General features: G+C 38.9%; 2 protein-coding genes across 3 annotated transcripts; one reads left to right on the top strand and one right to left on the bottom strand.

Moving 5' to 3' along the window:
- The first annotated feature begins 70 nt into the window (after positions 1-70).
- slc25a4 (solute carrier family 25 member 4) lies at positions 71-2,488 on the top strand. The gene is made up of 4 exons (XM_055205686.2): positions 71-258; positions 1,084-1,570; positions 1,653-1,793; positions 1,872-2,488. The coding sequence occupies exons 1-4, from the start codon at positions 148-150 to the stop codon at positions 2,027-2,029; spliced, it is 897 nt and encodes a 298-aa protein (XP_055061661.1). The 5' UTR covers positions 71-147; the 3' UTR covers positions 2,030-2,488.
- Positions 2,489-4,852: 2,364 nt separating this feature from the next.
- On the bottom strand, positions 4,853-12,682 carry cfap97 (cilia and flagella associated protein 97). 2 transcript variants are annotated; one of them, XM_055205685.2, is made up of 6 exons: positions 12,466-12,682; positions 11,022-11,955; positions 10,636-10,925; positions 8,843-8,884; positions 5,468-5,615; positions 4,853-5,367 (listed from the first exon to the last, which is right to left on the bottom strand). In XM_055205685.2, the coding sequence occupies exons 2-6, from the start codon at positions 11,926-11,928 to the stop codon at positions 5,261-5,263; spliced, it is 1,494 nt and encodes a 497-aa protein (XP_055061660.2). In that variant the 5' UTR covers positions 11,929-11,955; positions 12,466-12,682; the 3' UTR covers positions 4,853-5,260. The 2 variants fall into 2 exon arrangements, with proteins under 2 accessions (XP_055061660.2, XP_073721553.1); XM_073865452.1 differs by lacking the exon at positions 8,843-8,884 and having other exon boundaries at positions 12,466-12,679.
- Positions 12,683-12,993: the final 311 nt, after the last annotated feature.

Below are 12,993 nucleotides of genomic sequence, written 5' to 3'. Positions count from 1 at the left end.
TTTGGTCCCGCATGTATCAATCATCTGCTCCTCTCGCGATAATGAATCGAGATATATTAGGAGCCCAGAAGAGAGCTCGTCCATTTGAAGGGGCTTCGCAAGGGTTGTTGTAGGGTCTTTCGGTGGTCTTCCAGGATATAAGACATCATGTCTGACGCAGCGATCAGCTTCTTGATAGATTTCATGGCAGGTGGTGTGGCCGCTGCCATCTCCAAGACAGCAGTTGCCCCTATTGAAAGAGTCAAACTGCTACTGCAGGTGAGTTTTAAAGTTATTTGGATCATAATTATAATAAAAGCTACACAATACTTTAATAGTTGCATTATATATAATTATAGCCTTGGAAACAATGCTTATAAAAAGTTGCATGCAAGTCTTTGAAGAGCATGAAGCGGCATAAGTTATAGAGAGTGGGTAGCACGTGCTTAAACATACTACATTCTGTTTGAAAATGTTAAAATAATTAATGACAAAAATGACGCATTTAGCGTTGTGTCGCTGTCCGTGGTGCTACTTTGTAACGGAATTGGCAAAAAGCATGGATTTTCAGCACCAGTTTAAAGTTTAAGCAATGCTTTTTGATGGCTTCTTAATAAGGCAGACATTAAAGTCATAGTGCCGAAAATAATTGTTTTGTTAGAAGAATTAACCAAACCATTTAATAAGTTTTACTGTAATATATGACCTTGTGACGACTTCCGTCACTCTTTCTGTCAGTGCCAGGATTAAAAAAAGCCAATCTTGTGTGTTGAGATAGTATCTGCAAAGGGCTTCGATACTTGGTGTAAGTTTAAAGTTAAAAATAGTCTGAAGGCTGCAACCCAATACTCAAACCCCGCGCGCAAGTGGAGTGTGACGCCAAGTGAACCTCGCGCACGTGTCAGCTAAATCCCCAAGTGTAAGTAATTAACGTGTATAAACTATTCGACTTTTTTGTAAGGTTTTAGGAAAAACTGTAGGGTTTCCGAGATTAACTGAACATATATAAAAATCCTCTAAATACAGAAGAAAGGATAAGGATAATCTCACACGTGACAAGTGCCTTCCATTCATCAATTCATTCTGTACCACTCTTCATCACAGGTCCAGCATGCCAGCCAACAGATCACAGTTGACAAACAGTACAAAGGAATCATCGACTGCGTAGTGAGAATTCCCAAAGAGCAAGGATTCTTGTCCTTCTGGAGAGGCAATCTTGCCAACGTCATCAGATACTTCCCAACACAAGCCCTTAACTTTGCCTTCAAGGACAAGTACAAGAAGGTTTTCCTTGGGGGAGTGGACAAGAACACCCAGTTCTGGCGCTACTTTGCCGGTAATCTGGCCTCTGGTGGCGCGGCCGGTGCCACATCCCTGTGCTTCGTCTATCCTCTCGACTTTGCCAGAACAAGGCTTGCTGCTGACATTGGCAAAGGCGCGGCAGAGAGAGAGTTTTCCGGTCTGGGTAACTGCCTTACCAAGATCTTCAAGTCTGATGGTATTAAAGGTCTTTATCAGGGCTTCAATGTGTCCGTCCAGGGCATTATTATCTACAGAGCTGCTTACTTTGGTGTCTACGATACAGCTAAAGGTATGCAATTCATGAGGGATGCGTGATGTGGATTTGCATTGTATCAAATACAAGTGAACGACATTGCTGACCTCTTACGCAGGTATGCTGCCCGACCCCAAGAACACACACATTGTTATTAGCTGGATGATCGCCCAGACTGTCACAGCTGCCGCTGGTATTATTTCATATCCATTCGACACCGTCAGACGTCGTATGATGATGCAGTCAGGACGCAAAGGAGGTAGGATGCATTTACAACAGTTAAATGTTTAATCAGACTTTACGTACAAATTGCTTACTTTTACATTTGGTTCCCCAGCTGACATCATGTACAAGGGCACAATCGACTGCTGGAAAAAGATCATCAAGGATGAGGGTCCCAAAGCGTTCTTCAAGGGTGCCTGGTCCAACGTGCTCAGAGGCATGGGCGGTGCATTTGTACTGGTCCTGTACGACGAGATCAAGAAGTTCACATAAACATTCTCCATTCATCTTGTCCTTCCCACCCAAGGAAACCCTTTAGCAACGTGTATGTTTTAATTGTAACCAGGAAGATATTGAAGAGGGGTGTACTTAGCCAAGCTGGCCCAGGGGTGGGTTGTGATCACGTGATAGTACGAGACCACTGCACCCTCCACGCCGATACTTGTAAATATATTTAAATCTAGTCCCAATGGCCCTCAGTTTAGATGACTTTCAGTCTGGTCAGATTGAAAGTGATTTTTTCCTTGATTTATTTATTTAAATTATTTGACCTTAAATCTCTCTAATAATAGAGTCTACATGCCCTACAGTGGCTCTTTTCTTCTGCAGCTAGCTGACCACACTTACTCACCGACTGAAGCAAGTGGCTGTACACTGGAAGTTTGATTGTTCATGTGGTGTGTTCCACCTTATGTGTTCTTTTAATAAGAATAAACAAGAAATACATATACAGTTTCGTTTTTTCTTTGTTTTTTCACATTTGCCACATTAGGGAACACAATGAAATTATAGTCAAATCCATTTTAAATGAGCAATGTACTGGATTCATATAATCATTTTATAAATCACAAAAGGATTGTGTCTAATAACAGTATTATCAATTAGTCCAGTGGTTCTCAAACTGGGGCCCCGTTTTTATGTCATTTTATAAAATACATTAATTTATCATAAATTTTGTGTAATTAAAACTCAGAAAGACAAAACTACCCAACAACAGCAATATGTTGTATAATTGTATTTTTTGTTTAATTAAAATGTTAAGTTTTAGAATGCTTATGTCATACATTTATTTGGAGGGAAGAGTAGGTGAAGGGGTGCACCGTACATGGGGGGGGGGGGGGGGTTTAAGCACCACTGAATTAGTCTATTTATGTATATCTCTTCCAGCATCTACACTCACCTAAAGGATTATTAGGAACACCATACTAATACTGTGTTTGACAATCTTTCACCTTCAGAACTGCTTTAATTCTACGTGGCATTGATTCAACAAGGTGCTGAAAGCATTCTAGAAATGTTGAAAAAATGATATTGATAGGATAGCATCTTGCAGTTGATGGAGATTTGTGGGATGCACATCCAGCGCACGAAGCTCCCGTTCCACCACATCCCAAAGATGCTATATTGGGTTGAGATCTGGTGACTGTGGGGGCCATTTTAGTACAGTGAACTCATGTTCAAGAAACCAATTTAAAATGATTCGAGCTTTGTGGCATTATCCTGCTGGAAGTAGCCATAAGAGGATGGGTACATGGTGGTCATAAAGGGAAGGACATGGTCAGAAACAATGCTCAGGTAGGCCGTGGCATTTAAACGACGCCCAATTGGCACTAAGGGGCCTAAAGTGTGCCAAGAAAACATCCCCCACACCATTACACCACCACCACCAGCCTGCCCAGTGGTAACAAGGCATGATGGATCCATGTTCTCATTCTGTTTACGCCAAATTTTGAATCTATCAGCTGAATGTCTCAACAGAAATCGAGACTCACCAGACCAGGCAACATTTTTCCAGTCTTCAACTGTCCAATTTTGGTGAGCTTGTGCAAATTGTAGCCTCGTTTTTCTATTTGTAGTGGAGATGAGTGGTACCCGGTGGGGTCTTCTGCTGTTGTAGCCCATCCGCCTCAAGGTTGTGCGTGTTGTGGCTTCACAAATGCTTTGCTGCATACCTCGGTTGTAACGAGTGGTTATTTCAGTCAAAGTCGGCCCATTTTCCTGACCTCTAGCATCAACAAGGCATTTTCGCCCACAGGACTGCCGCATACTGTTCGTTTTTCCCATTTCACACCATTCTTTGTAAACCCTAGAAATGCTTGTGCATAAAAATCCCAGTAACTGAGCAGATTGTAAAATACTCAGACCGCTTAAAATTGCTTAAATCACATTTCTTTCCCATTCTGACATTCAGTTTGGAGCTCAGGAGATTGTCTTGACCAGGACCACACCCCTAAATGCATTGAAGCAACTGCCATGTGATTGGTTGATTACATAATTGCATTAATGAGAAATTAAACAGGTGTTCCTAATAATCCTTTAGGTGACTGTATATAGCTATATTCATGGCAAAACAGGTTAATCTATTCACAAGTTAATCCACACAAGTTGGTCTCTTGAGGGAAGGGTAATTTGTCATCTCCAATTCACCTAACCTGCATGTCTTTGGACTGTGAAAGGAAACCGGAGTACCCGGAGTAAACCCACACTGACACATACATGCAAACTTCACACAGAAAAGCCTCTCAACTCAGCCAAGGTTTAAACTGTGGACCTTCTTGCTGTGAGACAACAGTGCCACAATCAAGTTAGAATATTTGTCATTAAAAAACAGCCAACAAACATTACATGACTTGAAGTTTAATGTTAGAAAGATTTTATATTGAATGAATAGAAGTTCAATGACTATTTAATACAACTAAATGCATTAATAATGTGTAATCTTTTATTTAAACATTAATGAGGGTTGTTAATGTAATTTATTAGTTACTAAGCGTTACTCAATATTATAATAGTACTATGAAATTATTAGTGCATCTAGTTACAGCTAGTAACAGTAACCAGCCACAGAAACACAAGTCTAATGACTTAACAAAGCCTTCTACAACAATCATAAATGTGTCTTCCTCTGTGCTGTTCACAAGTGTCAGGTTTAAGAGTGACAGGTAAATGACAGATGTTGTCATGCTAGTTTGTTGGGGCACTGTCTGAATGTTTGTATCATGTCAGAATGCCTGGTATTTAAGTGTCATACGGCTGGGTCGAGAAACAAATCACTCTTACTTACCAAACAATGGAATGAGTCACTGGACATCACCATAACAAATAAAGCATTTATTTTGCATTAGATTACAAGACTGACCATTTATGAACAGACTGTGACAATTAATTATTGTGATAACTGCAAAAAAATCCCCATGTCTATCATTATCATAGTACATCAGGACATTACGCACATACATTATATATAGTAATCTTAAAACATAAATAAAGTTTTTTTTGCACAAATAGAGGCACTGACTGACTCTGAATGTCTCTAAAAGTGGAATGCTGTGAAGGTCCCTGAATGTTAAATCTCCTACAATAACCGAAGCGTATAATCAAGATAATTCAGAATGAACAATATTAATCCAGAAAACATTAATTCAGAATGTATGATGCGGACCGTAAACAGAAACATAGGTTAAAGTGTAATAGGCCAGAGAGAAATTAAGAAATATCTTGAGATCAGGACCAGGCAGGTCGTGGTGTTGCTCTGAGTTTAGCCGTCTCTGGTCTAGCTTTGTGTGGACTACTGCAGGGTCTTGGACTACTGCAGGGTCTAGAACTCCTCCCTGTGATCATGAAAGAAAAGTTACAACAGGTTTGTGTATTTAACACACACAACAATCTATCATGCAAACTATAGTTTGTGAGGTACATGTTGGCACATACCAGATGTCTTGCTGGATTTCGTCTTTAGTGGTGGAATAGCTGTAGCGTGCGTTCCAATGTATCGACACTGGCGCTGGTAATCTGATAGTTGTTCATCTCGGGTTAAGCCAGGAGTGGCCTTCACAGATTCGAGACGCTTAAGGAATGCCTGAAAACACAGTTATATACACAATTGGTTACCAATAATGTTTTAAATACTGACCAATCTATACCATAATTCTGCGTTTACACCAACCGCGTTTCAGCCGTCAAAATCGCGTCTACCGCACAGAGTTTGCCGCTTGAGCAGTTTGAATGCATTTGCGCATCTAGAGCGAAGTAGACGCGCGGAAAACGCAAGCATTTGCGGCAAAATCCACTTCTTGTGGTAGGGGCAAGTGCTATGCAGTTGTCTGTTTGCAAGATGACTGATGTTGACTGTGCATTTATCGAGATAGTTACTGGTTTGTATTTGGTAACCTTACTATAGGGTGAAAATAAATGCCGCGTGTCAATAAACGTCATGTGACTCAAAAGTGAAAATTGTATTACAACTTACCAGGCTGCCAGATGTCCTAACTGACACTCTTCCAAGCGAGGTCATTTTTATTGCTGTCTATAGAAATAAGAACTTGTGTCGTATAGCTCCAGGTGACTGCTTACGGACAATATCAAGCATTCCTCCATGTTGAATGAGTGACTCCGGGCGGGGCTGCCACCACAGCAGCAAGCAGGCTCCTGATTGGTTAACGCGGCGTGAAAATCCGCCAAAGTTAAAATTTTTCAACTCGGGCGTCAGCCGGCAATTTAGGTCAAACGCAAAATACACAAAAAGCACTATTTGCACATACCGCGCCAGGCGCTCAGTTCGTGCAATTCGAGCGGAATCGTGTCTTCCGCGCCTAACGCCTCATCCGGGCAGAGAGACCTCCAGACGCGCGTCAACGCGTATTCAGATTGACTTAACATTGAAATCACTCGCGGTTTACGACTCTAACGCGGCTGGTGTAAACGCAGCATAAGAAATACTTAAAACTAATCTATTAAAAAACTTAAATTAAGTTAAACAATTTTAACTTGTTTTTTTTAAGTTATGTCAACTTATCACAAGTCAAAACTTAAAGAGCACCTATTTCATTGCTAAAAAACAATGTTATTTTGTGTATTTGGTATAATACAATGTGTTTGCGTGGTTTATGGTTAAAATAGACATTATTATCCACATACTGTACATTTTTGTAGCTCCAAATTTCACTATATTCCTGAAATGCACAGATTTGAAAAGCTGTGTGTCCCTGATTGGCCAGCTAATCTGTACGTTGTGACTGCCCTGAATACCTCTGACGTCAGCAGGAAATGTGACGCTCCTTACCATGTTTGAAAGATTTGGTTGCTAACAGGAGTTAACTTACAGGCTGTGAAGCAAAGCGGGAGGAATTATGATAATGTCGGTCTTTACTACATCACCAATCCCAGAAAGTAACTGTTGCCTACAATCCGTGTGTTTGTTGTAGTCCAAGAAAAGAGATTTATGTTGGAGACGATAACTCGCGTCATCGTTTACTTTGGGGTTTGTACTTTTGCATATCGTTAACATGTACCAATACACACTTACACACCAAATAAAATTTAAAAACGTGAATCGGCCAATAGGTGCTCTTTAAAATATTAGGTTTAATTGACTCGCAAAACCAAGTTGTTTTAACTAAAATTTTATGCTGCATTTTTTTTAGTGTATCATTTAATTTATGCAAAAAATACTACTTTTTACATTTAATTAAGGGGTATATTATAACCTGGAAATAGACTGAAATTACATGTAAAACTGAAAACGTCAGACAACTATCTGCTGTATGACCTCACATTAACTCGCCTCTAACAAAATGTTTGAGGCGTCTACAACTGCACACTCGGAAAATCATAGTGAGCCATTGAGAATAAAAATAACCAGTGGCTGAGGATCAGAATGTCACAAGCTGCCATGCCTCTGTACGTCCGTACAAACAGCCCTTTGGAAATCTCTCAGTAAGCAAAACCCATGAAAGAGCCGGGACTGAAAATAGAGTAAAGGTGAAAATAGAGGACAGCTTGTCCAGGGCTCTTAAAGAAACAGAGAGAGGCCGTCTTCTAGTCTTGTTCTTGTGTTCTGGCATTGTTGCTAGGTAATAAAACGCTAACAGGACCTGCAGGAACATGCAGTCTGGGTAACCGCTACTAGGTTTCTATTGAGGGATTTTTGTATTTAGTTTTCTTAGATCGAACTACAGAAGTCTGTAAGGATGGCAGTAAGAGAATGTGTAACATTAAACATAGTTTAGAGAGTACAACAATCAAACACATATTATGTTGTTTTTACTGACCATGGGTTGCTGAAAGCTGAACAAAATAAAGAATTTAAAATATGCATAAACATATGCATTTATATACAACATTAGGGTACACTGTGAGAAAAAAATGCTCAATACTGTCACTGGAGCAGTACTCTTTAAAAAGTTCCTTATATTTGGGTACATTTGAGGCACAAATATGCACTTTTTGGTAATAATAATGGTTTTACAACATACGGTTCATAAAGTATGTAAATACACTAATATGGTACAAAAGTCTCCGTCCATGCACAACCCAGTTCAAATACCCATTTAAATACTAAAATTGTAAAAAATTAACATTTTGCAAGCCTCATTTCTTAAGCACCACAGTACTATTAATTCCCCCCCAAAATAAATATTATATTAATACTATAAAAGTTTCAATAAACCTCTCTCTGCCACTCAGGTTTGTATGAAAAGGGGTTGAATTAATTGTAATGTCAGACCCAGCATGTGCGCAAAACTTCTTCCACCTGTCCCATTTCGTCTCAGTCAGGTGGTAACCATCTCTGTACTTCATTGGCTGCGGATGACAGTGCATTTCCTCCCCCACTACATGAACACAATTTTTCAGATTACTAAAATAAACTCTCTCTCTGACCACTAGTAAATGAATGAAGATGTTCAAAGGACAGGATGCAATTGGAAAATCTGATAGAAGAAGCTTGGAAAACAGCTTTGTAAATGACAGAATCCAAATAAACATGTCACAACTATGAGACAGTATGAAGTCACTCAGACACAATCTCAGATTTTTTCTGAAATCTGAGATTTTTTTTTGTCTTCCTGGACACCGTCATCTCCCAAAATGTTCATCAAGATGGAGCAGCTCTCAGAGTAAAAATATGTAAATCTATGATCTTGCAGTACATTTTTGGAGTGAGTTAAAGTTAGAGGCAAGTTTATAATGTTGTTACTGAAAAGATAGCTGATAACTCCCTCTACTGGTCAAAAAATATATACACACCAATCAAGCCAGCTTAAAGGAACAGTTCCACCCAAAAATAATAATTAAAATCATATTTACATATTTACTTTCATGCCATCCCAGATGTATATGACTTTCTTTCTAAAGATAAACACAAATGAAGATTTTTATAAAGATATGCAATCACTTTACTTTATGACCTTACATGAGACTCAGCATGTTAAAGCTCTGGAAAACACATCCATCCATCCATCATAAAAGAATTTCCAGTGGGATATAATACATGTGTGAGAAAACAATTATTATTTTAATCTAATTAGCAAAATATAAACAAAAACAAACACATTAGTGCTGCTAAAATCAATTTTGGAGTTTGCATTTTGGTAACTTTAAATATTATTGGTGTAACTAGTTGGGAGATATGAAAGATCCAATGAGATTTGAATTTATCAAAGTGGCACCATATTTAAAGGGGACATTTAATACGACTTTTTAAGATGTCAAATAAATATTTGATGTTCTAGTTTAAAATTCCATATAGATCATTTATTATAGCATGTTAAAATTGCCACTTTGTAGGTGTGAGCAAAAATGTGCCGTTTTTGGAGATGTCCTTTTAAATGCAAATGAGCTGATCTCTGCACTAAATAGCAGTACCGTGGTTGGATAGTGCAGATTAAGGGGTGGTATTATCCCCTTCTGACATCACAAGGTCAGCCAAATTTCAATTACCTATTTTTCCACATGCTTGCAGAGAATGGTTAACAAAAACTATGTTACTGGGTTTTTCTTTTTCACATTAATAGAAGCACTTGGGACCCAATTATAACACTTAAACATAGAAAAAGTCAGATTTTCATGATATGTCCCCTTTAAATTTTAGCACTAATGTGTTTCTCGTTTTCAATTTCACTAATAAGTTAAAAATATAATCATTTTATTAACCAACTGGAGTTATTCAGTCTACTTTAATAAGAATTTTATAATCAATGTTTGAAGCTTCAATATGTTCAATCTTATATATGGACATAAAGCGATGACATATTTTTATGAAAATCTTGTGTGCAGCTAAAGAAAAGAAGGCATATATATAATAAACACATGGCATGGGGATTAGTATAGTATAAGAGAATTTTGGGTGAATTTATTTTTGGGTGAACAATATCTTTAAAGTAATTTAAATATTGATACTGCGAAGCATTATTTAATCATTTATACTGCAATGTTTAACTTTTAAAAAGATCTCTTGACCGAAATGCAATATAATATACATAACTATATTATTTGTGGCAGGTGTCTCCAACGTGGTCCCCAGGTAGCCCGCACAGAGTCTGTGAGGTGCCTCCCAAAGCAAATTCTATTAATAGTCTCAATTTTAATATTTATTTATTTATTACATATTTGTTATATTAGCTTGGCTTGGTTTACGCATGTTAACATTTTAAACAATACTAAAACATATCAACAAGTAAAATTAAATTAAATCAACAAGTAAAACAAAAAGTTTTTAGTAGACTATATCAAAAAGCAGCCCTCCACATTGTTTTATCCATTGTGGTAGCCCTTGCTCACAAAAAGGTTGGAGACCCCTGATATGTGGTGTATAAAGACCTTACATCATGTACTGTATTGTTTTTATTACCTTAAAATGAATCATTTTAATCTACATACACCGCGGGTCCCCTTTACATGAACATCGCCGCTATGTTTCTACAGTAGCCCTAAACAGACAAACTTGATCTACAGCGGGCGTTTCGCCCCGATGTTATCTTTAATGGTGAAATGTTTGTCCTGTGAGAGCTACCGTAGCTTCTCGCAATCTCACTACTAGATCCCACTAAAAAACTCCATAGTGTAGATTTAAATTAATCTGAATAAATCACTGAACTAACCAGGTTTTCCTTCGTTATGCGCTCTTGCTCTTTCTGTCTGTTGATGGCGCTGTGGTAAAGGCGCATTGGTGGTGCACTGCTCTTACGACTGCTGGAGGTTGAGATGATAGAGCTGCCACTACGCGAGCGTGCCGATGAACGGGAGAGCTCGCGTAACAACCTCTGGTTCTCCCGGTCGATCCTCTGAACTTCCTCGTTACTAAAAGAATAGTTTTTACGTCTGCTGCCAACACTACCAGCGCTGGAGACGAGCACCCTGTCCAATTGCTTCTCTATTTGTAACAGTGGTTCTTCAGAAAAGAAAGCCATTATGAATAACTAGCCACAACAACAACAAAAAATCTCAAATATTTGTATGTGTCAAGGTCTTACATGCAGGAGCTTACCTGGTTCATTATCACCTTCAGAACTTATACTGCCCTGGTCATCAGAAACCTCTTCATTCGCTTCCGCCATCCCCTGAACATTTTGCTGAATATTTGTTTCAGAAGGCAGAACCAAATCCATGGATTGGGCAGGACTAACATCTGGTGTTGAGAGAGGGGTAACATCTGTGACCGTATCCTCAGATTCTTCTGATTCTTTATCGCTGTCTCTCCTGTGAGCTGAACCAACCCTGTGATGTCTCATAGGAGATTTGTGCGAGTAAACTGAGCATCTCTCTTCACTGCTGTGGGAGGACTCAGAATCAGACGACGAGGAACGGCTACAGCTCCGCTTGCGTAATTTAACAGCACCTTTTTTAGGTGTGCCGTGCCCCTTAAGTTTTGATGATTGTGTCTCTGGTACCCTGTCTTCCTCCTCACTTTCATCGTCACTCCGATGGTATCCGTCATCATCACTATTTATATCCCCATCGCTGTTTTTCGTGAGTGTCCTGTGCTCATTACCAAGCTCACGTTCCTCATCGGATGAGTATGACTTCACACTTGATCCTTCATCTGATTGGCTGTTGCTCCTTATCTCTGAGTTTTTGGCACTTGGGATTGGTAATGATTGTTTCAAAGGTACATTACTGATTTGTTTCCTGTCAAATTGTTTCTCTTTGTTGCGCCTCTTGATTTCCTGATGTACACCATCCTCCAATTTTGACTTATCTTTTGCATTTCTACCACTCTGATCTTCAGTCACGATCTGATCCATCAAAACATGCATCTCTTTATCTTTCCTTTCATTGTACATTTGTAAGCTCTCCTGTTTACTGAGCTGTCCATCTCCAGCCCCATTATCCTCACAGTCACTGTCAAAGAACGAGTGGTCCACTTCTTCTTCCAGCTCTTTGGGACTGTACATGTCTGTCGTATGTCTTCACAATGGTAACTGGATAAAAACAAGTATGATGGAGATTAAAAACAAAGTGCTATAGATTAACAAAGGAAAACATATTTTCCAGCACTACATTTTCCCATAACAGGGTAGCATGTAAACAACACTATACAACTCTCCCCTGTGTTTTCTGGGCACTCATAACCTATAGATCTTAAGGCAGTAAAGAAAAGCGATATTAAAACTTTTAATACTTCTATATTAATAGAAGAGAGTGAGTCTTGCTGAACCCTCCAGTATTTACTAGCAGTAAATTACACACAAGGGACAAGTTTCTATGACAAGTTTTTAACAAGCACAAGTGGTTTAGCAACGTCGCCACAGAGATGAATTATAGCGGGTTGAATATAAACATGTTAACACTTCATTTTAAAGCCTTTAAAAACCAATTCAGTCTGCTCTGTTTAGCTTTACTGTATAATAAGCATGTAACGTTAAGTTATACATTCATGACTCAAGCACGTAAATGCAACCCTGCTCGGCTAATGTGCTAGCGATGCTTACCTCAAAACAAAAACATGCCGTACCGCGACACTGTCATGCAAAGTCTCTAAAACACGCATGTGACGCACTGCATTTTGTTTCTTTTTAACACGAGCTATTGTTACAGATAAAATCTGAACATGCAAGCAAAGCGCACTCGTACAGCAGTCCCTGCTGCACAGATGGTGCGTGGCTCTCTAGCGACTGTAGCTAAGTGACGTAACTTCCTGAACTAGTTCCGCGTCTCATCATCATGAATATTAACCAAAAGTGAAGTAGTCATGTTTTGGCGGATTTATTATAATTTTTTATAGCTACAGTTTAACTACAAGTATCATGGTTAAACTGTGGTTCCTGTAGCGAGACCATGCTAATGTGTGGTTGCTATGATTTCACAACAAGTAAAACAAAACAAACCTATGGTTTAAACCTTGGTAAATTTAACATTAAGGGGCGATTTCCCAGATAAGGCTTAAGCTAGCCCTCTCAAAAATGGAAAAGCGAACTGCAATTAAATTGTATAATTTGTTTATATTGTATAACCTGTTT

This window comes from Misgurnus anguillicaudatus, chromosome 3 (genome assembly GCF_027580225.2).
Source record: "Misgurnus anguillicaudatus chromosome 3, ASM2758022v2, whole genome shotgun sequence".
NCBI classification, from domain to species: Eukaryota; Metazoa; Chordata; class Actinopteri; order Cypriniformes; family Cobitidae; genus Misgurnus; species Misgurnus anguillicaudatus.
The sequence above is the reverse complement of the archived record's forward strand: the minus strand, read 5'-3'. Positions and strand labels throughout refer to the sequence as shown.